This window comes from Canis aureus, chromosome 33, assembly GCF_053574225.1.
Source record: "Canis aureus isolate CA01 chromosome 33, VMU_Caureus_v.1.0, whole genome shotgun sequence".
Lineage (NCBI taxonomy): Eukaryota > Metazoa > Chordata > Mammalia > Carnivora > Canidae > Canis > Canis aureus.
Window position 1 is genome coordinate 5,960,240 of NC_135643.1, and position 26,483 is coordinate 5,986,722.

A 26,483-nucleotide genomic window follows, 5' to 3' on the forward strand; every position below is an offset into this window, starting at 1 on the left:
CATACTGGCTGCAGTTTACTTTAAAACAAACTTTTATTATAAACTATAGTGCATGTATTTAAAGAGCATGAAATCTATATGTACAATTTAAGAAATAGTTATGAAGGACCACCCATGTAGTTACCAGCCAAATTAAGAACACTGTCAACACCCCTTAGAAGCACCCTGTGAAGCCCTCTTCCGAGTTCATTTTTTTTTTTTTAATGCACTCCCTCTTCAGCCCCAGCATGGATTCTTGGCCAGGATTTTATCAGCACTGGTGAAGTGTTAGACTTTCCCAAAATAATCCTTACTGTATAGTACATGACACTTTTTTGGCATTTAATAAAAAAGCTGCTACTATATAAAATATTCTTCTCTATTGATCATAGGAAATGACTGTCTTCCAGGACATAAAAGGCATATATGTTTTGGAGAATAGCTTGGTTTAGTAGTTCAAAAGAATTTAACTTGCTTTTTTATGATTATTTCTAGAGGGATGTTTTAAGAAATTTGCATTTCCTCTTTTGAATTCTATGTTTGTATTGTTTAGCTATTAGGGGTTTAGCATTTTTCCTATCAGCTTGTATATGTATGTGTAAGTGTATGCATGTGTTTCAAAATGGATGTTAATTCTTTGCCACATTTGTAATGAACATTTTCCCCAGGCTATTGTTTAAAAAAACATAAAAAATCTTAATTTTATGTTGTAGATTATATTGACCTTTCCTTTGTGATATTTTTTCCAATAACTTTTAAATAATTTGAACAGATGTTTCCAAACTTATATAAAAGTAGAAAAAATATTATAATGAACCCACATGTACTCATTACCAAGCATAAACATTATCATCTATACTCATCTATCATCATCTATTCTCTCCTTCTTCTCATTGTTTTTTGCTGAAGTATTTTAAAGTAAATCTCAGACATAATATTATGTCACATATAAGTACTTCAGAATACAGCTGTAGCCTGATAATAGCTTTTCAAAGAACAACCAACACACCCATCAACATTTATGATAATTTTTAAATTTCTATTTATTTACTTATTTATTTATTTGAGAGAGAGCAGATGAGCATGAGAAAGAGCATGAGTAGGGGTGAAGGGTAGAGGGAGAAGCAGATTCCCCGCTAAGCAGGGAGTCCAACGCGGAGACTTGATCCCAGGATCCTGACCTGAAAGCAGATGCTTAACTGACTCAGCCACTCAGGTGCCCTAACTTTTAAATTTCTAATATCCAATCCGTCTTAGTTTTCTCTGATTTTTTAAAATGTCATTTCAGAATTACTTTTTTGAATCTAGATTCAAATAGGATTGATGTGCTGTATTTAATGATATGTCACAAAGGTTTCCCCTCCCTTATATTTTATGCCCTTCCTTTGTTAAAGAAATGGAGTCATTTGTCCTAAGAAATAAAACCTTTTCTAGATTTGAATGATTGTATTGTGATGTCATTTACTACATTCATCTATCCTGTGCATTTTTTAAAAATATTTTATTTATTTATTCATGAGAGGCAGAGACACAGGCAGAGGGAGAAGCAGGCTCCATGCAGGGAGCCTGACATGGGACTCAATCCCAGGTCTCCAGGATCACACCCTGGGCTGAAGGCGGCACTAAACCGCTGAGCCACCCGGGCTGCCCTATCCTGTGCATTTTCTATGAATTGATAGAGCTACAGATTGGGTAAGCTTCAGGTTTAATTTTGGAGACATAGAATACTTCATAGGTGATGTGGTGAGCCTCCTTCTGTATCATGTCATGAGATACATAATGTCTCACTTTTAGTGACATTAAAATTAATTAGTGGCTGCAGGTAATCAACGTTGGAGGCAATCAATGTTTGAGCTATCAGTTCTAATGGTCACTGATATTTCCTAGATCCATTAATGAATTAGTGTTCCAATACTTTTAAGCTTAGAAAGTCTTAATCTATTACAATATCAGATCATTAAATATTTTCCCAGGACTTTATCTTTTTTTTTTTTTTTCTGTTTAACATTAAATCTTGGGTCAATCTGGGATTCACTTCAGTGTATAAGGGAAATGAGGATTTAAATTGATTTCTTCTAGAATGTATGTATTCCAAGAACATCTCCAGACAGGTAGTCAAGATGCCTTTGTTATACCATGAACCTAGTGATGGAATTCTGATTAGCGATAGGCCTTTTCTAAGGGGGATCTCAAACTATTTCACAAACATTCAATAATTTTCCCAGCATTCTCTGTGTCCTGACTTTGGAACATTGATTTGAGAGAGATTTTGTTACCTACAGAGATCTCATGGTAGGACTCAGATTGAGAGTATCTGGGAAAGCTGGGGTGTCTGTCATGACCTCTTACAATAAGAAGCACTTCTATACCAGGACAGAAAATTAAGACTTTTGTGATTACTCAGGATTTTGTTCAATCACTAAGTTCTGAATCTTGAAAATGTCAGCTTTTTATTTCTGCAAACTATCACTTTGCCATTGTGGGAAATAACCTTCAAAAATCTATACACATGACATAATGACTCAAATATAAGCAGAAGTAGCTGCATTTCCTTTTATTCTTTAAGAAAAAAAACAGTCAACTTTTTCCAGATTTTGGCACCTTCTGTCTTCTCCTTACATTGGCTGAAATAAAACTTATTGACAGGGTAATCATTTAGGTCATTTTTGTTTTTTACTACCTTAAGAAAAATATATCAGTTACTTGGTTTAAATCAGGAATTAAAAAAGCTGTAAGGCTTTCTCAATGGTTCCTGACTCAAAAAATGTCCCACTTAAACTAATGCTAGGTTAGTTGTACAAAAATTTTAATCACATTCTCTTTTTGCTCAAAATCACCCATAATCCCCCACTGCTTACAAAGTCAAATTCAGATTCAAGTTTCCACCTTCAAGTTCTCTCATTATGTATCCCTCCCACCTAACCTTCCTTTCTCTTACCACTTCTCAGCGGAATTCTTCAGTATTGTCACTCTGGTTTGTTCACTGCATCTGTGTAGTTTTGTACATGCTAATTCCTAATCTGAACACCTTTGTCATTTCTCTTTCCCAATTCAGATTCTAGTCTTCTCTTTTTCAAATCCAGATCCAGGTTAAATTCATGAACATTCATTTTCCTGGTAGTAGACCTAAAGACCACTTTGTTCATTATGTGTCTTTAGAAACAGAATGGTATAGTTTATTTAGCATATACATTTTTTCTTTTATTATTTATTGTGTGTTTTTATGGTGTATTTATTGTGTGTTTTTATGGTTGTCTAAACAGATCATAATAACCAAAGTAGTATGCTACATAGAACTTTATTTTTGGACCCTATTAAATTGAGATTTCTATGGATTTTTTAAGAATAATTTCAATGATGTGCTTATCAAATCCACAAATGGCATAACCCTAAGATTATGGTACATTTAAAAAATGGCCACAATTTTCATGCCTTCGATATTGTGGCCTTTTATAAAATGACTTGGAAGCTCCTCCCATCAAGAGATGGAGGCTGCTTTCCCAGTTTTTGAAGGTTCCTGGCTTTGGGACTTGCCTTGGCCAATTGACCACAGGGAAAACAATGGTATCTCTGTCCTGAGCTTATTAGGACTCATGGAGTCTTTCTTGGTTTCACTTACTGTCTTGGGACCCCTCTTCAAATGTGAACAAGTCTAGGCTAGTTTGTTGGAGGATGAGAAATCATGTAAAACAGAGACTAGCTATCCCAGCTGAGGGTCTTTTAGATCTACCACCCTCCAGGTGACCTAGCAGCTGACCATGGATGCATGAGTAGCGAAGTCTAAAAATACCAGTAAGATGAGTCTAGCACAAGTTCTGAAACAAAGAATTAGGAGCCAAATCCACCTTTAATAAATACAAAGGGAAAAAATGTTAATGAAATAAAATAGAATAAAAATATTAAATAAAATATTAAATATTCATTTGATCCTAAAAAACTATAGCATTCTAGAATAATATACTATTAAGGTAAAACATAACTGAGATCAGTGCAAAGCTCTAAATTCAAGTCTGAAAAGCAAACTGTGTAAAGAACAAGATAGCAGAGAGATAGCTTACCAACATATGTACAAAACACTTAGTGGCTTTGGTTGACCACGAGCATATTTCTCAACTTTGTTATTTTCACTCTTCCAACAAAGTTGAGCTTTTTATAAAGCTGTGATTTTTGACTTTATGCTGTGTTAAATGTATAAGACCCTAAAATGGGGTTTTCCAAGAGGTAGTGACCATGATGTTAAAGGGCCTAGAAACCATGTCACACAAGGAAAAATGAAAGACAATGCACTTGAATTCAGTGGAAATACTGGGGGGTGAAGTGGATAAGACAACTGCGTTCAACTATTTAAAGAGCTATCACTTAGAAAAGAGACTGGACATGTTTAGTGCCACCTCATTAAAATTCAGGCCTATGAATAGAAGCTATAAGAAAGTATATTTCAAGTCAACAAAGAGAAGAAGTTGAATTAGAGAGGCTGCATGTGTATACTGTTTAAGAATGTAGGGGCTCGGTTGGTTAAGTTCGAGTCTTGATCTCGGCTCAGATCTTGATCTCAGGGTTATGAGTTCAAGTTGCATGTTGGGCTCTACACTGGGTGAGGCATCTACTTGAAAAGTTTTCAATTAGCAATAATCACGCCTCAGATAAACCTCATTGGCTACGATAATGTCACTGCGCAAAGCTGGAGTCTACTTGAAAAAAAAAGAATGTAAACCATGTAGTCAAAGCCAGGTCCTCTACTTATAGTTGGGTGATGTTGGACAGCTGCCCAGCCTCATTAAGCCTCAGTTTCCCCTTTATCTGTAAAATAGAAATACTAACAGTACCATTTCTTAAGGTTGTGATAAAGATTAAATAGGATTTTTGAAGATAAAATGCTTAACTCAGTGCCTAACACATAGTAAGCAAACAATACATTTTATTTATTATCATTAGTAAATAATAGCTATATAAATATGCAAGGAACTGCCTCAATTGGTAGAAATCTGCCTCTAACTGCAGATAGTCACAAGAGGTTTGGCCGGTGTTTGTAGGACAGATTTAAGCATCAGATGAGAAGTTGGACTAGATGACATTTAAATTACCTTCCAGGGATGAATAAGCCATTCTATATCCCTTAAGACAGGAATAACTTTAGTGTCTCCCAGAATACTTAGCACTACTTGTCAAATGATATTCAACTTCTATATTTAATAAAATTGTTGATTATACAGTTATAAATGTATACTTTTCTTATGGTAAGAGTTGTTTCATACTGAAATGAAGACATACGAGGATTCTTGATTTTTCTGTCTTTCATTTAATCTAAAAAAAAGATACCACGAAATTTTATAATTACTGGTATTGACTAAAACAAAAGAGTGTAAACTTTAGTGCTTACAAACTCTTCTTTGTGGGAGGTTTAAATTCATATGTACAAAGCTCTCATCTTCTCACACTTGGTATTTCCCTAACAGAATGCTTCATTTTTTTAAAGATTTTATTTACTTATTCATGAGAGAGAGAGACGGAGACATAGGCTGACAGAGGAGAAACGGGCTCCATGCAAGGACCCCGATGTGGGACTCGATCTTCAAACTTCTGAATCATGCCCTGAGCCGAAGGCAGACACTCAGACACCTGAGCCACTCAGACATCCCAAAATGCCTCATTTTAAACTGCTCAGGGGACACCTGGGCTGCTCAGTGGTTGAGCGTCCGCCTTGAGCTCAGGTCATGACCTTAGGGTCCTGGGATCGCGTCCCACGTCTGGCTCCCTGCATGGAGCCTGCTTCTCCCTCTGTCTGTGTCTCTGCCTCTCTCTCTCCATATCTCTCATGAATAAATAAATAAAATCTTAAAAAAAAATAAACTGTTCAGATATTTTCAAGGTACAAAAGGCTAAATTTTCTTTCATGACTGACGTTCTATTAAAAGTCAAAGCTGAAGCCAGTAATCATTTTTCCTTCTCTTTGCATAGGCAGCATCTGGAAATGCTGACCATGATCACTCTTGCTTTCTATAGGCACAGCGTGCAGTTCCAACTCCCACTGCAATCCTGTTTAATAAAATAGATCCGATAGAATTACCTAAACAAGGTAATATACCGATCTTCCTCAATTATCTCATTGTTATCAGTTAATAGGAGGGAATTCATGATGGCCAAGGCCTGTCTTCATGGTCTCTAGTTGATAAAAATCTTTCCTTTTCTTACAATGAGTTCCAGCATAACAGTGGGCATTAATCATCTGTGAGAGGTGTTTTACTTTAATTAATGGAAGTTTAGAGTCAGGTACTCTGGCCAAGAGAATCTTAAATGTGTAAGTGGGGAGAAAAGTTCTTAATTCTGGGTTTGAACAAGCTCCAGATTCTGGGTATGTGGTGAAATAGATGAGGTTTTCACAAGCACAGACAGGATTTCCAGAACATTCAGCCTCTACCATATGCCATACACTTTGCCACACCTCAAGGACTACAAAGAAAAGAAACATGGTCCACAACTCAACTAAGAGGAGACAGAAATCCAAGCAAACAATTTCAACAAAATGAGAGGACTACAGTAGTAGATAACAAAGTACAGTTTTAACTCAGAATAGAGGAGGAAAGAGGAGTAGAAGTGGAAGACTGGAAGAGAGGAGCGCATCAGGCAGGAACAGCCTACACAATGGCACAGAGTTATGAAGCAGTGTGTGGGAGTCGAGGGACAGAACAGTGGAGCTGAGGCTAGGGTGGTGGCGGGGAAATATGGCACCATATATGCCTCATTCTGCCCTACAGACATTTGGACTAACTTGGTAGTAATGGGAAGTCACTAAGGAACTTGATCAGATTTGCAATTGAAAGGATAATTCTGTAGTGGTATTGATGAGGTGCTGAAAGAAGGTGAGAGTGGAGAGGGGAACCAGTTAGAGTTCTGCAGCAACCAGAGGAGAGATGACAAAGGCCTTAATTACAGCAATCACAATGGGAAAGGAGAGGATGAATGTCAAGGGTTTAGAGCTATCTGAATTGAGTGGCTGACTGAATGGAAGAGAAAGAAGAATGAAGGATGCTGCCCAAGTACCGACCTTGAATTGTTAGGTAGAAGGTAGGAACGTTCACTGAGAGAGGTACAGAGCATTTGTAGAGCAGGGAAATCAGAAGAAGGGAATGAAAGAACCAACTGGCCTAGTTTTGAACATATTGAACAAATAGAACAAAAGAATAAAAAAAAAATTTCTCAAGGAGTAAGAATTGATTTTTTTTTTTTCAGTTGTGCCAGGGGTGCCTACGTGGCTCAGTCAGTTTAGCATTTGCCTTTGGCTCAGGTCACCATCCAGGGTCCTGGGATGGAGGCCTGCATCGGTATCCCTGCTCAGCGGGGAGTCTGCTTCTCCTTCACCCTCTCCTTGGCCCCTTCCCCTTGCTTGCTCTCTCTCTCTCTCTCAAATGAATAAAATCTTAAAAAAAAAAATCCAGGAATGGAATATTAGAAGGTGAATGAAACAGTGAAAGAGACTGAGAAAGTAGATGGGAATTAGAAGGTTCAGCTCTCAAGAAAATCAAGAGAGGAACAACTTTCAAGAAAAGGTCAGTTGAGTCAAGTTAGAGAAGAACTGAAATGTATTCTGGGTTTAGCAGTAAGGATTTTCCTTTGACCTTGGCAAGATTACTTTCTCTGGTGCAGTTAAGGAAGGACTCTTCCATGCCACAAAGCACGAGAACATTTCCCTCCCCTCTCTTTCTTTTTCTACTTTATTGTAATCTCAATGTGTCTACAAATGCTGGTTTCCTTTTCAAAGCTCTTGGTGTAAAAATCACAGTTTCTGCCTTTTGCAAATGAATAATGTCTTTTAAGAGTTATTCTGTAAGCAAAGGTCTTTTAAGGTAAGGTTGAATTTTTCACTAAGCTGTTTGTTAGGGAGGTTTCAGAAGGCATTGAACGAAAAATAGCCTTAACCCAGGTAATCAAGAAAACAGTGATCTCAGATACAACAATATGAGAACTTCTTTCCCTTTCTTTTCCTACCACTTCCCTTCCCTTCTTAACAGGCAGCTACAATGTGGAAAGAATTAAGTCTTGGCGATTTGAGGACATAAATGAATGAATAAGGCACAAATCCTGCCTCGCCTAAGCCCCCAGCCACAGAAATTATAAGCCCTGCAAAAGACAGACATGAAATCAACCAATCCCAAAGTCAGGTCGGGTGAAATAAATAAATGTTCATAATGGTAAAAGCAAAGTTCTACAGGGGCCCGAATATAATTCCCTATCTCTCATAAAATGCAGGAAATGACTTTTAAAAATGTAGACACAATTGGGGAGTTCATCACACCACTAATTACCTCCCTTACTCTTCAGACCATAAACTTTTATGCAATCTGTTCTCTGTTTACTTCATTCATACTCATTTACTTCCCCAGACATCTAAATTGTCGATATGAAAAACTTAACAGGCATTAGTGGCAAGTGGAGATTCCAGCTCTACTCTTGGCTCTATTGTGATTCCTTCATTAAATTGAACTTTAATGCTATTTAATATCACTTTGACTCTTCATTGAAAGTGTTAAAGTTCTTAAAATTAAACGCGTAGCCTCATGAATTAGGTGAACACTAAATCTCTTTCTCCCAGAGGAGATAAACTGGGACACCAAAATATATGGAAGGGCTTCTGAAGAATACTATTTTGATCTGAGTAACCTCATGGTGATATCTTTGCAGTTCATATCCTCTTTAAAGTTCTTTGTAAAGCAACTGCTTTTAAAGAGACAACCTAACGCTATACGCTCACACATTTTTTCCCATTTGTGCAGGGTTGCTATTTATAACTGGAGCCTTTGGAAAATGAAAATCTAAGGTTGGTTAGCTATAGCCAGAGTGACCCATAATATAAGTCAGGTCACACTTTTTTGGCATCCTTCTGTGTCCTCTTGGGAAACTTTGATTATATTTCAACTCTGTTCAACTAGGAACAGAAAAGAGATCGTCCAAATGAAAACCCATCTCCCTAGCAGGCATGCCTGGTTTTGGATGCTAACTCTACCATTTATTAGCTCTGTGACCTTGAGCAAGTTCTTTATCCTCTTTAGGCTTCATCTTTAAAATGATTAAATGGGAGACTGGATATGAAGAACTTACGTTAGGTTTGGCAGAGTGCTCGAACAATGGTAGTTATTATAATAATTATTACTGCTGTTATCACTTATGCCCAACTGACCTGGTTTACTGTTTATAGCAGACTGCCTCACACATGGAAGGCATTCAATATTTGTTTTTGTTGTTGTTGTTGTTGTTGTTTTTTTTTTCTTAGTGGATGCCTGGCTGGCATAGAATACTTAGAATGTGGTATTTTCAAGAAGGGCTTCCTTTGGCTTTCTCAAGGGTGCCTACAGAATTGGGAAGATAGCAAAACTGCATACATTCTACATTAATTCTGCTGATAATTCTATAGTGCTATTTCTTAGAGTTTAGTGATTTTTTTTTTTCTGATCTAGAGTGAACAGAGAGTATATATATCTTCTGGTAATCTTAGATCATCTTTTTTCCTTATTCCCAGGTGGGACCAATTAAAGTTTCTTTTTCTGTCAATAACAGACCAAACATTTGGTCAACAGGCAGTCTACCAAACATTTTCTTATCAGTTTCATTTGATATTTTTCAGCTGGGTTCTGGGAGAAAAATTGGGGCAGTGTTAATGTGAAAGTGTTAGCATGATGAGACAAGAAAAGAATAAACAGTAGTTCTGTAATATAAATATGACTCCATGACCTTTGATAAAACGTTACAGTTCCCAATAGCAAGGGTCTGGTGATCTGTATGTGTGGGAGTCTGTACGTGTGCTGTTAACAAAATATTTACCTCATATTTAAACATCAAGTACATCATAACGTGGCTGTACATTTAGTCCATACATGTCGTACCATAGATTTCAGCCTTTTTTAAAGATTGTATTTATTTATTCAAGAGAGACACAGAGAGGCAGAGACACAGGCAGAGGGAGAAGCAGGCTCCCCTCAGACAGTCTGATGCGGCACAGATTTCAGCCTTTATAGATAAGTTGTAAAGAAAGATCAGAACAAGAATGATTTTTGTTAAGCCTGTTGTTTCCCATTTCCATAGTGTATAGGCATCTACCTGCTTCTGAATTGATGAATTTTGTAAACCTAATAAAAAATATTCTACAGGGGTGCCTGAGTGACTCAGTTGGTTAAGTGTCTGCCTTCTGCTCAGGTCACGATCTCAGTGTCCTGGGATGGCGTCCCACATTGGGCTCCTTGCTCAGTGGGGAGCCTGTTCTCCCTCTCCCTCTGCCTCCCCACTAGCTCATGTGCTCGCTTGCTCTCTATGAATAAATAAAATCTTCAAAAATAAAAATTCTACAGATATTAATTGTTCATATTTCATTTATTTTCTATAGGTTTTGGGAGCTGACATTGAATATTTTTATATGCTTACAGAACATAAGTTGAACAGCCATTGGTTTAAGCATATTTGTTAAATCTTATTACAACTCTCTGTAGCTTATCAAACCTGTTTATGGAGCCATTTTGTCTATTAAGAATATTGGAATAGATAGACTTCTTGTCCTTGCACATCAGGCTGCATTTCTTACCTGGTGAATTCCTACCTATGAACCCAAACTTCAGCCTAGGTTGTGCTATGTGACAGTGGGAACCCAAGAATCTAAATTTAAAGGATATATATTTTCACTATGGTTATTTAATATTTGCAGGTATACCTCATTTTATTGCACTACAAAGATATTGTGTTTTTTGTTTGTTTTTTATAAACTGAAGGTTCAAGACTTCAGTGGAGGAAGTCACTGCAGACGTGGTAGAAATAGCAAGAGAATTATTTTTTTTTTAATCTTTTTTAAAATTTTTATCTATTTATGATAGTCACACACACAGAGAGAGAGAGAGGCAGAGATACAGGCAGAGGAGAAGCAGGCTCCATGCACCGGGAGCCCGATGTGGGATTTGATCCCGAGTCTCCAGGATCGCGCCCTGGGCCAAAGGCAGGCGCTAAACCGCTGCGCCACCCAGGGATCCCAGCAAGAGAATTAGATCAGAAATGGAGCCTAACGATGGGAGTAAATTGTTGCAATTTCATGATAAAACTTTAACAGATAAGGAGTTGCTGCTATGGATGAGAAAAAAAAAGTTTCTTGAGATCAAATCTACTCCTGGTGAAGATGCTGTGAAGATTATTTATTAAAATGACAACAAAGGATTTAGATCATTACATAAACTTAGTTGATGAAGCAGCAGCAGGGTTTGAGAGAACTGACTCCAGTTTTGAAGGAAGTTATACTGTGGGTAAAATGCTATCAGACAGCATGGCATGCTACAGAGAATCATTTGTGGAGAAGAAGAAGGAGGAGGAGAAGGAAGAGGAGGAGAAGAAGAAAGAAGAAGAATAAAAGAGCCAGTTGATGTGGCAAACTTCATCATTGTCTCATTTTAAGAAATTGCTATAGCCACCCCAACCTTAAGCTGGTGACCCAGATCAGTCGGCCAATCAACATCAAGGGCAAAACCCTCTACCAGCAAAAAGATTGCAACTCGCTAAAAGCTCAGGTGATGGTTAGCATTTTTTAGCAATTAAGTATTTTTTTTTAGTTAAGGTATGTACTTGTTTTTTAGACACAATAATACTGCCCACTTAAAAGACCACGGTGTAGTGTAAACATAACTTTTACATGCACTAGGAAACAAAAAAAAAATTCACTTGACCCACATTATTGCCATATTCACTTTATTGTGGCGGTCTTGAACTGAACTATGTGATATCTCTGAGATATGCCTATATAGGACAGGAGCAGTGTCCTATATAGGACACTTTTAATAATTAACTTTTAAAATTCTTTATCTTTAGATGTAGTAGGTTACTCACATGGAGAACTACTTTAACAACCATTATGAGGGACGCCTGGGTGGCTCAGTGGTTGAGCCTTTGGCTCAAGGTGTGATCCTGGATTCCCAGGTTCGAGTCCCACATCAGGCTCCTTGCATGCAGCCTGCTTCTCCGTCTGCCTGTGTCTCTGCCTCTCTCTCTCTCATGAATAAATAAACAAAATCTTTAAAACAAACAAACAAAAACAACCATTATGAACAAGGACAAGAAGATGAAAATAGCTAACTGAATCACAAACTAAAATTCCATATTCACTTAAACATCAGTAACCAAGCATTTACCTGCCTACTACGTGCATGGCATGGTGTCAGGCATTTTGAGGAATGGGGAAAAAATGACATGGACTCCAATGTGTGGTAGAAGTAACAGTTGATGTTTTAGAAGGTTAATTTGTTAAATCAAAATATTGTTATTTTATGTCAAACAAAAGGAGAAGGACTCTAGAATGACATCTGAGGTAAGAATCCACTCTACCCGTAAAATCCTGTGTGATAGAGTTACAGCAAAAGCTGGAGCCCAAAATGTTTGCCTCAGGGAATCCAGACCTGCTTCAGATGATGAGAGAATAGAATATTATGCCAAATACATGTATGAAGACATTTATAGATGTTTTCAAACTATGACAGCTCCTATATACAATAAGTATCGATAAAAATGTTATTTGTAATGGGTTCCACTACAGTACCTCAGTTTGATTATTTTCACTGGAAACTGGTTTGCCTCAGTTCTAGGGAGAACTTTTCTGAAATTCAGTGTATGATAGATATCTGGGTTTATTAAGTTCAGAATTCAAAGACAACGTTCTTGGCTAAGCAGAATCCTACTCATTACCTGGTTCACAGAGACAGAACTTAATGTGTTTATCTCGCTTTCCTCATCCAGGCTCCAATTGGAAGATAGGTCTTAGCAACTAGGCATTTTCAATCCTTTAACTGATATTTACTGTACCAGGTTCTGGTTTCTACCTTCACTAGATTCTAAGTGACTTTCCATAGAGCATGCAGCTACTTTTCTCCTTGGTCTAATTATGCACTAGGATACCATGGCCAAAATAGCAGTGGTGTAGATGAGATGGAAGTTGATTTCTGTCTCAGGCAGTAGTGGGTTAAACACAAGCAGTCAAGAGTTCTGTGGAGTCAGAGATTCTGACTCTTGAATTTCATTTCTCTGCCATCCTCTCTTGGTCTAAGGTAGCTATTCTTTGTGTGTGTGTGTGTGTGTGTGTGTTTATTGGAGTTTAATTTGACAGCATATAGTATAACACCCAGTGCTCATCCCGTCAAGTGCCCCCCTCAGTGCCCGTCACCCAGTCATCCCCACCCCCGCCCACCTCCCCTTCCACCGCCAGAGTTAGGAGTCTTTCATGTTCTGTCTCCCTCTCTGATTTTTCCCACTCATTTTCTCTCCTTTCCCCTTTAATCCCTTTCACTATTTTTTATATTCCCCAAATGAATGAGACCATATAATGTTTGTCCTTCTCTAATTGACTTACTTCACTCAGCATAATACCCTCCAGTTCCACCCACGTTGAAGCAAATGGTGGGTATTTGTCGTTTCTAATGGCCGAGGAATATTCCATTGTATACATAGACCAAATCTTCTTTATCCATTCCTCTTTCGATGGACACTGAGGCTCCTTCCACAGTTTGGCTATTGTGGACATTGCTGCTAGAAACATCGGGGTGCAGGTGTCCCGGCTTTTCATTGCCTCTGTATCTTTGGGGTAAATCCCCAACAGTGCAATTGCTGGGTCGTAGGGCAGGTCTATTTTGAACTCTTTGAGGAACCTCCACACAGTTTTCCAGAGTGGCTGCACCAGTTCACATTCCCACCAACAGTGCAGGAGGTTCCCCTTTCTCCACATCCTCTCCAACATTTGTTGTTTCTTGTCTTATTAATTTTCCCCATTCTCACTGGTGTGAAGTGGTATCTCATTGTGGTTTTGATTTGTATTTCCCTGATGGCAAGGGATGCGGAGCATTTTCTCATGTGTTTGTTGGCCACGTCTACGTCTTCTTTGCTGAAATTTCTGTTCGTGTCTTTTGCCCATTTCATTATTGGATTGTTTGTTTCTTTGCTGTTTATTTTAAGAAGTTCTTTATAGATCGTGGATACTAGCTCTTTATCTGATATGTCATTTGCAAATATCTTCTCTAAGGTGGCTATTCTTGCTTTTGCTGCCACATCTGTATTCCAGAGAGCAAGAGGGGTATGCCTTTCTTATGAAAGGCATAACTTAGAAATTGCATATATCACTTCCACTTACATCCCATTGGCTATAATCTCAACATATTGCCACATCTAGCTGCAAAGGAGGCCAAAAAATATGCTTTTTTAGCTAGCTAAAATTTCCTTTATCTTAGAAGAAGAAAATTGACTCCTTAACCTGAAAGTCTCTTTCACCTTGTTACAAAAAGCTTTCAAGGTGAAATACTTAGTTTAATGCATTTTGCTTCACTTACCAGGAGCTAAATGTATAGAGAAAGAGATCCAGTCAAATCGGTTCATGTTCAAAGAATTAAAATCCTGTTTATCTATGACTGTAGTAATTGTAATGTTTTGCGTTGCTCAGCATTATTATTATCTTCTGATTATTCTGTTCCTGACTTTTGTTTTTTTTTTTTTTTGGAAGCAGCAGTAGGTCATGGACTAGTTTGTGGGTTAGTTTCTCGATCCTCTTGGGTCACTGAGAGCCCGAAATATTGCGTATTAATACCAAGGTACTTCTCACAGAAGAAGTGTTGTCTATCCAGACCCAGCCACCATATCATGATGTAACATTCAATGATCCTCAATGGGGCATGACTTGGAAGACTATTCTTAAAATGGCCCCTGTTTGCTATTTTGGCAAGGAAAATTCTCAGTGCTAAAAGGAGCTAAGGATTAATCTGTTAAGGGGACACCTCTATTTCTTTTCTCCCCACAGATGCCTCCCAACTTTGAAATAAAGCAGCTCCATATTCTGTTGATTCTGAGTTCACCAGTTCCTTTCTTTTTATCTCTTGTTTATCCAGTTACTTCCACCTAGCTCCTCCAGTCTCCCCTTCCTTCACCCGGAAATACAGAGGCGTGGGGAGCTTTGTTTGCTTTCTTAGCCACCCTTCCATTTAATAACACTTCTATCCTTCAAGGCGCTGTATTTCTTCATTCCTTCTGGTCAAATCAAGTAATACATTTAAGTTATTTTCCCTTTGACTGGGGACACATTTACCTGTCACCTAAATTCCTTTTGAGAAAGGTAGGTTGGCATAGATAGCCATGGTTATGGGCAGTTTGTTAATCTAAAAACAGCTCCATCTGTTTGTGTATTCTGTTCAGTTTGCCAAGGTCATGGCACTTTACTGGGTTGTTTTGACTTGGCATGATCTACACAATGCTTGCTGAGCTGAAATAATGCTTCTTTCAGCCCAGTTTCTTGTCTTACCAGTAGTGCCAATCAGAATTTTGTGGGAGAGCCTGGTAAGTTAAATTTTATGTCATCCTCTAATGTTACTTATCTCCCCAAATCCCTGATTTTGTCTCCATCATCGTCTTATTACCTTTCAACAGTCCACTTTGGATATGCCACTAATTTGTTGAAATCCTGAAATCCCTTTTGCATTTTTTGTTAGCCTGTGCAACCTCTTGGGGGCAACATGTTTACGGTCAACTATATTAAAAAGTAGTCTCTTTTAATTCATCCTCCAGAGTATCTCCTATAAATTACAAAGAAAGTCCTCTAGTAATAACATTGTGGGATTTGGGAGAATAAGTTCATCTTGAGCTTTCACAACACAATATTTAGCAGCTGCAAAGGCAAGGAAGACAAAGCTGCCAGGTCATCCCCTGGAAATCCCAAGACACATATTTTTAACATTTGCATTCTTATTTACATAAATTTGTATGCTCCATTCAAAAGACACTGACTCCAATTATGTAAAATAAAACATACAACTCCTCTTGATCTGAGAATGGATAATCACACGTTCCAGGCTTGCTTTTCTGCTGCCCAGAGTGATTTCTTTGGTGTCTCCCTCTCTGCTCCTTAAGTTTTCCTCCTTTATTCCTACCCTCTAATCATAACCATTAATTTAATGAATACTTATCACTTAGTTGTAAAATTGGAGTTAATTTCAAAATATTCTTTTTTCTGTTATGAGCTCACATTGGAATTCTTTGTTATCCAATTGGCGTTTGCATAGCAACTTTCCTTCCCCCATAGCAAGGAAACATTGGTCCTTGGTTCAGCTAGGGGTACCATAATTTGTGTGGCAGAAATTGTACCTGGGTCCAGCATGTAGTCTTTCACTCAACAGAAAGTTTCTTGATAGTGAGGAAGAGAGTTTGGATTTTGGGCAGAATAACCGTAGATTAGAATTATTCACCCAAAACACTGCATTCCATCAACCTCTGTAATTAAAGCTTGATTTTGCTTACATTTTTGGCATCATTTTCCCCTTCAGGTGAATGGAAAATGGAGCTGAATGCAAAATGAATTCATTAGAGTATTTTACAGCTAATGTATTGAACCCAGAAGCCAGAACTGTGGAGAGAAGAAAGAAAAAGAGATTCCTTAAGAGCAACCCCACTCAACCCAAGATAGTCCTGGTGTCACTGTGGAGATACCTGCCTGCTAAGTCTGCTCTACTGTGAGAGGGAGACCTTAGAATCACATAGTGAAACACCACCAAACCAAGAATGGTCATACTGCCCTTAATTTCCTTCTGCTTTCTGTAAAGCCTTGGAGAAAGTCACACCCTACCATTTTTATACTGCTGTTAGTGTTTCTGATCAAGTCTAGGAAAACACCAAAGGAACTCAGGACTGTCTATTGGGGGAAGTGAAACTTAGTCAAAGGAGACCCCTCCATCTCCAAGTTTCATTGACTTCTGACCTTAGCCTTTGAAACAGCTTCTTTCTGTCCCCATTGACAAAGTGGTGGTCTTTTTAGAACCCATATAAACAAAGTCAAAATAGGGGGTGGCTGGAGGGGACAGAAGCAGAGGCAAGGCAGCGAATTTCAGGGCAGTTGCCAAGACATTTTGTGATGTGCAGGGTGTGTTTTACTTGTTTGTTGTTTTAATCTTTGGCCAAATGATACCCTTCTCACTAGGAACTAAAGTCAGCAGATGGGAAGTATCTCACTGAACACAAAGTACAGAAACCCAGTTCCCCTGCTATGCCTGCAAAACATCAGCCTTGCTGACGGCATGAAGAAGAGGCTTCCTGCTCAGCCAGGATCTCATACCCTGTGGACAGCCACTTCAGGCGGGACTTGCCGCCAAGCTGTTACCAGGAATTGCCAAATAGGTTCATTTCCTTTTAAAAAGTGCAAGAAACTCTAGATCTTCCCACATACACCTATAAGTTGGAAACACAAGCCTTTTTTAAAAAAAAATTTTTTTTGTTTCGTTTTTTACTTGTGCTAATAGTAGATATGTTTCATCCTAGGCTCTGGATTGTGTGTGGCCCAAAGATGCACCTGCCAAGGTACAAAGGACAAGAGGGTGGCGGGCTTCTCAGATAGACTGCAGTCCTTCTGCTGAGGTGTGCTTGGAAAGTGTCTTTGTTTTTTTTTTAATAATAAATTTATTTTTTATTGGTGTTCAATTTGCCAACATACAGAGTAACACCCAGTGCTCATCCCGTCAAGTGCCCCCCTCAGTGCCCGTCACCCATTCACCCCCACCCCACTCCCTCCTCCCCTTCCACCACCCCTAGTTCGTTTCCCAGAGTTAGGAGTCTTTATGTTCTGCGTCCCTTTCTGATATTTCCCACACATTTCTTCTCCCTTCCCTTCAATTCCCTTTCACTATTATTTATATTCCCCAAATGAATGAGAACATATAATGTTTGTCCTTCTCCGACTGACTTACTTCACTCAGCATAATACCCTCCAGTTCCATCCACGTTGAAGCAAATGGTGGGTATTTGTCCTTTCTAATGGCTGAGGAATATTCCATTGTATACATAGACCACATCTTCTTTATCCATTCCTCTTTCGATGGACACCGAGGCTCCTTCCACAGTTTGGCTATTGTGGCCATTGCTGCTATGAACATTGGGGTGCAGGTGTCCCGGCGTTTCATTGCATCTGAATCTTTGGGGTAAAACTCCAACAGTCCAATTGCTGGGTCATAGGGAAGGTCTATTTTGAACTCTTTGAGGAACCTCCACACAGTTTTCCAGAGTGGCTGCACCAGTTCACATTCCCACCAACAGTGTAAGAGGGTCTCCTTTTCTCCGCATCCTCTCCAACATTTGTGATTTCCTGCCTTGTTAATTTTCCCCATTCTCACTGGTGTGAGGTGGTATCTCACTGTGGTTTTAATTTGTATTTCCCTGATGGCAAGTGATGCAGAGCATTTTCTCATGTGCTTGTTGGCCATGTCTATGTCTTCCTCTGTGAGATTTCTGTTCATGTCTTTTGCCCATTTCATGATTAGATTGTTTGTTTCTTTGGTGTTGAGTTTAGTAAGTTCTTTATAGATCTTGGAAACTAGCCCTTTATCTGATAGGTCATTTGCAAATATCTTCTCCCATCCTGTAGGGTGTCTTTTAGTTTTGTTGACTGTATCCTTTGCTGTGCAGAAGCTTCTTATCTTGATGAAGTCCCAATAGTTCATTTTTGCTTTTGTTTCGTTTGCCTTCGTGGATGTATCTTGCAAGAAGTTACTGTGGCTGAGTTCAAAAAGGGTGTGGCCTGTGTTCTCCTCTAGGATTTTGATGGACTCTTGTCTCACATTTAGATCTTTCATCCATTTTGAATTTATCTTTGTGTCTGGTGCAAGAGAGTGGTCTAGTTTCATTCTTCTGCATGTGGATGTCCCATTTTCCCAGTACCATTTATTGAAGAGACTGTTTTTCTTCCAGTGGATGGTCTTTCCTCCTTTATCGAATATTAGTTGACCATAAAGTTGAGGGTCCACTTCTGGATTCTCTATTTTGTTCCATTGATCTATGTGTCTGTTTTTGTGCCAGCACCACACTGTCTTGATGACCACAGCTTTGTAGTACAACCTGAAATCTGGCATTGTGATGCCCCCAGCTATGGTTTTCTTTTTTAAAATTCCCCTAGCTATTCGGGGTCTTTTCTGATTCCACACAAATCCTAAAATAATTTGTTCTAACTCTCTGAAGAAAGTCCATGGTATTTTGATAGGGATTGCATTAAACGTGCAAATTGCCCTGGGTAGCATTGACATTTTCACAATATTAATTCTGCCAATCCACGAGCATGGAATATTTTTCCATCTCTTTGTGTCTTCCTCAATTTCTATCAGAAGTGTTCTATAGTTTTGAGGGTATAGATCCTTCACCTCTTTGGTTAGGTTTATTCCTAGGTATCTTATGCTTTTGGGTGCAATTGTAAATGGGATTGACTCCTTAATTTCTCTTTCTTCAGTCTCATTGTTAGTGCATAGAAATGTCACTGATTTCTGGGCATTGATTTTGTATCCTGCCACGCTGCCAAATTGCTGTATGAGTTCTAGCAATCTTGGTGTGGAGGCTTTTGGGTTTTCTATGTATAGTATCATGTCATCGGTGAAGAGGGAGAGTTTGACTTCTTCTTTGCCAATCTGAATGCCTTTCATGTCTTTTTGTTGTCTGATTGCTGAGGCTAGGACTTCCAGTACTATGTTGAATAGCAGTGGTGAGAGTGGACATCCCTGTCATGTTCCTGATCTTAGGGGAAAGGCTCCCAGTGCTTCCCCATTGAGAATGATATTAGCTGTGGACTTTTCGTAGATGGCTTTTAAGATGTTGAGGAATGTTCCTTCTATCCCTACACTCTGAAGAGTTTTGATCAGGAATGGATGCTGTATTTTGTCAAATGCTTTCTCTGCATCTACGAGAGGATCATATGGTTCTTGCTGATATGATGAATCACACTGATTGTTTTACTAGTGTTGAACCAGCCTTGTGTCCCAGGGATAAATCCTACTTGGTCATGGTGAATAATCTTCTTAATGTACTGTTGGATCCTATTAGCTAGTATCTTGTTGAGAATTTTTGCATCCATGTTCATCAGGGATATAGGTCTATAATTCTCCTTTTTGGTGGGGTCTTTGTCTGGTTTTGGAATTAAGGTGATGCTGGCCTCATAGAACGAATTTGGAAATACTCCATCTCTTTCTATCTTTCCAAACAGCTTTAGGAGAATAGGTATGGTTTCTTCTTTAAACGTTTGATAGAATTCCCCTGGGAAGCCATCTGGCCCTGGACTTTTGTGTCTTGGGAGGTTTTGGATGACTGCTTCAATTTCCTCCGTGGTTATTGGCCTGTTCAGGTTTTCTATTTCTTCCTGTTCCAGTTTTGGTAGTTTGTGGCTTTCCAGGAATGCGTCCATTTCTTCTAGATTGCCTAATTTATTGGCGTATAGCTGTTCATAATATGTTTTTAAAATCGTTTGTATTTCCTTGGTGTTGGTAGTGATCTCTCCTTTCTCATTCATGATTTTATTAATTTGAGTCTTCTCTCTCTTCTTTTTAATAAGGCTGGCTAATGGTTTATCTATCTTATTAATTATTTCAAAGAACCAACTCCTGGTTCTATTGATCTGTTCCACAGTTCTTCTGGTCTTGATTTCATTGAGTTCTGCTCGAATCTTTATTAAATCTCTTCTTATGCTGGGTGTAGGATCTATCTGCTGTTTTTTCTCTAGCTTCTTTATGTGTAAGGTTAGCTTTTGTATTTGAGTTCTTTCCAGTTTTTGAATGGATGCTTGTATTGCAATGTATTTCCCCCTCAGGACTGCTTTTGTTGCATCCCAAAGATTTTGAATGGTCGTATCTTCATTCTCATTAGTTTCCATGAATCTTTTTAATTCTTCCTTAATTTCCTGGTTGACCCTTTCATCTTTTAGCAGGATGGTCCTTAACCTCCACGTGTTTGAGGTCCTTCCAAACTTGTTGTGATTTAGTTCTAATTTCAAGGCATTATGGTCTGAGAATATGCAGGGGACGATCCCAATTTTTTGGTATCGGTTCAGACCCGATTTGTGACCCAGTATGTGGTCTATTCTGGAGAAAGTTCCATGTGCACTTGAGAAGAATGTGTATTCAGTTGAGTTTAGATGTAAAGGTCTGTAGATATCTGTGAAATCCATCTGGTCCAGTGTATCATTTAAAGCTCTCGTTTCTTTGGAGATGTTGTGCTTAGAAGACCTATCGAGTGTAGAAAGAGCTAGATTGAAGTCACCAAGTATAAATGTATTATTATCTAAGTATGTCTTAAATTTGGTTATTAATTGATTTAAATATATGGGAGCTCCCACATTCGGGGCATATATATTGAGGATTGTTAAGTCCTCTTGTTGGATAGATCCTTTAAGTATGATTTAGTGTCCCTCTTCATCTCTCACTACAGTCTTTGGGGTAAATTTTAGTTTATCTGATATAAGGATGGCTACCCCTGCTTTCTTTTGAGGACCATTTGAATGGTAAATGGTTCTCCAACCTTTTATTTTCAGGCTGTAGGTGTCCTTCTGTCTAAAATGAGTCTCTTGTAGACACCAAATAGATGGGTCCTGCTTTTTTATCCAGTCTGAAACCCTGCGTCTTCTGATGGGGTCATTAAGCCCGTTCACGTTCAGAGTTGCTATTGAGAGTTACTATTGAAAGATATGAGTTTAGTGTCATCATGATATCTATTCAGTCCTTGTTTTTGTGGATTGTCCCACTGGACTTCTTCTTAAAGGGTAATTTTAAGAGTCCCCCTAAATTTCTTGCAGAGCTGGTTTGGAGGTCACATATTCTTTCAGTTCCTGCTTGTCTTGGAAGCTCTTTATCTCTCCTTCCATTTTGAATGAGAGCCTTGCTGGATAAAGTATTCTTGGTTGCATGTTTTTCTCATTTAGGACCCTGAATATATCCTGCCAGCCCTTTCTGGCCTGCCAGGTCTCTGTGGAGAGGTCAGCTGTTACCCTAATACTCCTCCCCATAAAAGTCAGGGATTTCTTGTCTCTTGCTGCTTTAAGGATCTTCTCTTTATCTTTGGAATTTGCAAGCTTAACTATTAAATGTCGAGGTGTTGAACGGTTTTTATTGATTTTAGGGGGGATCTCTCTATTTCCTGGATCTGAATGCTTGTTTCCCTTCCCAGATTAGGAAAGTTTTCAGCTATGATTTGTTCAAATACATATTCTGGCCCTCTGGCCCTTTGGCGCCCTCGGGAACCCTAATCAAATGTAGGTTTTTCTTCATCAGGCTGTCATTTATTTCCCTTAATCTATCCTCAGGTCTTTTAATTGTTTGTCTTTTTTCCTCAGTTTCCCTCTTTGCCATCAACTTGTCTTCTATGTCACTCACTTGTCCTTCCACCTCGTTAACCCTTGTCATTAGGACTTCTAGTTTGGATTGCATCTCATTCCATTGATTTTTATTTTCTGCCTGATTAGATCTAAATTCTGTAGTCATGAAGTCTCTTGAGTCCTTTATGCTTTTTTCTAGAGCCACCAGTAGCTTTATAATAGTGCCTCTGAATTGGCTTTCTGACATTGAATTGTAATCCAGATTTTGTAACTCTGTGGGAGAGAGGACTGTTTCTGATTCTTTCTTTTGAGGTGAGGTTTTCCTTGTAGTCATTTTGCTCAGTGCAGAGTGGCCAAAAACAAGTTGTATTGGGAAAAGGAGAAAAAGAGAGGAGAGAAAGAAGGAAAGAAAAGAGAAAAAGAAAAAAGAAAAAAGGAAAAAAGAAAAAAGAGAAGAAAAAGAGAAAGAAAAAAAAGGGTGGGGGAAGCAAACAGAAATCAAAAAGCAAGAAAAAAAAAACCACGGGGGAGTATCTTCTGATTCTGTATACTGTAAGTCCCTTGACTTCCCCTGGAACTGGTCCGTCTAGCTGGTCTTCTAGGGGAGAGGCCTGTTGTGCTGATTTTCAGGTGTGAGCACTTGGGGGAGCTGGTCTGCCCATTCCTGGTGCAGGGCTCAGTGGGGGTTGTTCACCCGGTGAGGCCCCAGGAGGAACAACCGCAGTGGCGGCGCCAGCTCTGCAGCCCTGGAGTCAGCTCCCGCAGTAACTCCAGAGCTCTCCATCTGCAGGGCCTGGAGGCTCCGGGGGCGGGGCCGCTGATCTGCTCAGCTCGGGCCAGGAGCGTCCTCGCTGTCCTGGGCCCTCCCGGCCTCTGCCTGTCCTGGGGGAGGCCGGATCCTGGGCTGTGTCCCGGCGCCCAGTGCTCCGGGGCCTGCGCTGTTGGATTTGCGCTCCCGCCCCGCAGCCCCCTCCGTGGAGCCGCCCCCGAGCCCCCCGAGCTGCTCCGGGTCCCCCGTGCGCGCTGCAGCCCTTAGGGAGCTCGGCGCCTCTCCCGGGGCGCAGGTGTCTGTTAGTGTCCCAGGGAGCCCGAGGGCATCCCCGCCCTCCTGGGTCCTGCTCCACCTCCCCGCGAGCCCCTTTCCCCCGGGAAGGTTGGTGCAGCTCCTGCTCCTCCGGGACGGGGCTCTCCTGTCCTGGGGACACTCGCCCCGGCCTCAGCCCGGCTCCTCGCGGGTCCCTCCCCCTTGGAGGCCTTTTGTTTCTTTATTTCTTTTTCCCCGTCTTCCTACCTTGATAGAAGCGCGACCTCTTCTCACTGTAGCCTTCCAGCTGTTCTCTCTTTAAATCTCAGGCCGAATTCGTAGATTTTCAGGATGACTTGAAGGTTGTCTAGGTAATTTGGTGGGGACAGGTGACTTGAGGACCCTACTCTTCCCCCATCTTGCCCCTCCCCCCGGAAAGTGTCTTTGACACCCTCACCACAGTTATGCTTCTCTTCCATCCCCTTCTCTAGCTTCTATTTCTTGGCATAGGCAAACTGAGGATGTGCTTCCTCTAAGCTTACTGTATATATTGCTTTTCATTTATTCATTCATTCATTCATTCAATTCATTTGCATAATTTGCTGAGTGCTGGGATACAGAGTGAACAAAATAGGTAAAAATAAAAACTGGCTGCCGTGGATTTATGTTAAATTATTTAATCTGATGACTATCCTGTGAGGCAGATATTATTTTGATACCCTTTCTACAGGTGACCTGGTCAAAGTCACACAGCAAGTGAATAACAGCTGGTATTTGAACCCAGGCAACCTGGCTCTAGAGAGCACACACTTACCCAACAGACTCTTCGGGTTTAGAACAGTAGCAGTTCAGGTAAAACCTATAATCTCTCTTCTAGAATCAAAGTCTTTTACTCCTCAAGATAGTTTAAATAACAAGTGTGTTGGAAAAAACGGGAGTATTGTGGCTGGATTTCACACTAACATGTTGAAGGTACCAGAATATGCCACCCCCAAATATACCAGTTTGGTGTAAGAATTATTTTGAGCTGAGGACAATTGAGAAACAGCGGACTTGCAGGAAAAGCACTCTGCTCCCATTCCCCCATCACTTTCTAACAGCAGGGCAGAAATTTCCCTTTCTTAAGATTATGTAAATTTGTAAATGTGTCTTCCTCTCCCATACCAGTAAGAAGATGACTATTAGTCACCAGACATGATTTTTGTCAACGGAAAATGCACCAACTTGAGTCTCCATAACAAACTTAATAAATAACCATACCACTCATTAATGTCCCAAAGTCTATGGCGAGAAGCCCAAACCCCTCTTCCTTTCTCTTGTCGCTTCTCCACATTTTATTGCTTTTTGTTAAAATAGTGTAAGCCTTGAATAAAACTTCTTTGGGTTCTCACTTCTTTTCTATGAAGGTCTCTTTATTCATAGTAATAAATATTTTCTCTTGTTTGTCTTTTTTTTTCAGTTTAATTTGCATAACCCCAGGTTCTGAACCTAAGAGACTAGAGAAAAAAAGGTTTTCAGTGTTTTTTTGTACCTCCTCTACCATGTAAATTACTAAAAGTAACCTCTTTCTTTCTAACAAGTTCTGATACAGGAAGATAAGTTCAAGGGCTCAGAAACCAGGACATTGAAAGGAGTGGGGAGGATATCACCAGGGTTGGAGTAGAGGTAGCAGCTGAAGCACAGGCATCTCTGCTGAGCATCTCTCAGTTCAACATTTTGCCAAGGGCAAGGGCATAGTAGGGCCAATTGAAAAGTTCAAAATTTGTATTTTATCAGCCCCTTTTATGAGATTGGCTTGATTATTTCACCCACATAGCTCAAGAGAAAAAGAAATACAGCCATCAGGTTCAAATAATACTGTTCAGTAAGAAATGGAGTCATTCTTACTTTGCCAATTGGCTTCTCAATCAGAGGGCTTGTAAAGCAGACTGGAGTTATGCTGCTGTACATCGGAAGTTTCCATTGCTGTTCCTGCAAGAAAGGAAACACAGAGAGCAGGGGGGAGAGAGAGGGAGAGAGATTTCAGGGACTTGGTTGGCTTTTCTGCTGTCTAGAACCATTTTCCAGTTGTTCACAATAGTGCCTCAAGCACTTAAACATTGTCACTTGAAATATCTGAGTCAGCATTTTTGCATAAGAATCTTCGGTGTGCAGTCTGTGCACACTCAGTTAACCTTGCTCAAGGACATATTACGAAACTATTTATGACATTTTGAAGAATTCATGCACACAAGTTGACATAAATGCAAAATATTTTCAGCCTCATCTGTTAAGATATCTCCCTAGAACATAAATCAAATGGTATGAAACTTTTTAAAACAAAAATAACTTTACTGCTATACTGCTGTGTAAAAACACTTACCACAAGTAAACTTCCAGTTTTCAGATCTTTAATTCCATGTGGGATAATGTCTATAGTTCTCTAACTGCTTTCAAAATGCACCAAATGGGACTCCTTTTTATTTTTTCTGCCTGAACTCCCACTCTGTCCCACAATCTGACCTAAAACCCACCGATGTGAGTCGATGTGTTTTCCTTAAACAGACTCCATCCTGAGCCTTTTTCATACTGTTTATGGATTCTAAAATATCCTTTCCTCAGCATCTGCATATGATTTCCTACCTGTCCTGTTAAGCCCAGCTCAGATTCTCTAAAAACCACTTCACTATTTTTCTCCACTTCTTCTCTTTCTGTCTTTAAAATTTTTAATTCCAGTATAGTTAACATACAGTGTTACATTAGTTTCAGGTGTACAGTATAGTGACTCAACAATTCTATACATTATTCAGTGCTCATCACAGTAAGTGAACTCTTAATTCCCTTCATTCATTTTACCCTCTGCCCTGCACCTCTTCTCTGGTGACCATCAGTTTGTTCTCTAGAGATAAGAGTCTGTTTTTTGGTTTGTCTCTTTTCTTCTTTGTTCATTTGTTTTGTTTCTTAAATTCTACATATTAGTTAAATCATATGGTATTTGCCTTTCTCTGACTGACTTATTTCACTTAGCATAATACCCTCTAGACCCATCCATGTCAGTGCAAATGGCAAGATTTCATTCTCTTTTATGGATGAGTAATACTCCATTATATATGTGTGTGTGTGTGTGTGTGTGTATGTGTGTGTACAACTTCATCTATTCATCTACTGATGGAGACTTGGGTTGCTTCCATATCTCAGCTATTGTAAATAATGCTGCAATAAATATAGGGATGCATATGCATCCTTTTCAAGTTATCCAGTAGTGTCGATTACTGGATCATATGGTAATTCTATTTCTAATTTTTTGAGGAGCCTCCATACAGTTTCTCTGACTGGCTGCACCAGTTTGCACTCCAACAGTGCGTGAAGGTTTCCTCTTCCCCACATCCTTGCTGA

At 39.4% G+C, this 26,483-nt stretch overlaps 1 protein-coding gene and 1 pseudogene across 17 annotated transcripts in view; both read right to left on the reverse strand.

Annotated features, from left to right (window-relative positions):
- The window catches only part of RASGEF1B (RasGEF domain family member 1B), a 550,562-nt gene that overhangs the window by 141,675 nt on the left and 382,404 nt on the right, over positions 1 to 26,483 (reverse strand). For 11 of the 17 annotated variants that reach the window (XM_077882665.1, XM_077882662.1, XM_077882663.1 and 8 more), the window contains 3 exons: positions 24,996 to 25,079; positions 23,376 to 23,475; positions 17,553 to 22,966 (listed from right to left, as the gene is read on the reverse strand). In XM_077882665.1, the coding sequence (XP_077738791.1) occupies positions 17,652 to 19,427 (1,776 nt within the window). In that variant the 5' untranslated portion in view covers positions 19,428 to 22,966; positions 23,376 to 23,475; positions 24,996 to 25,079 and the 3' untranslated portion in view covers positions 17,553 to 17,651. Of the gene's footprint in view, positions 1 to 17,552; positions 22,967 to 23,375; positions 23,476 to 24,995; positions 25,080 to 26,483 lie in introns of those variants that run through there. The other 6 variants (XM_077882673.1, XM_077882674.1, XM_077882675.1 and 3 more) reach the window with 1 other exon arrangement.
- Positions 4,584 to 4,662, reverse strand: LOC144304403 (U4 spliceosomal RNA; annotated as a pseudogene).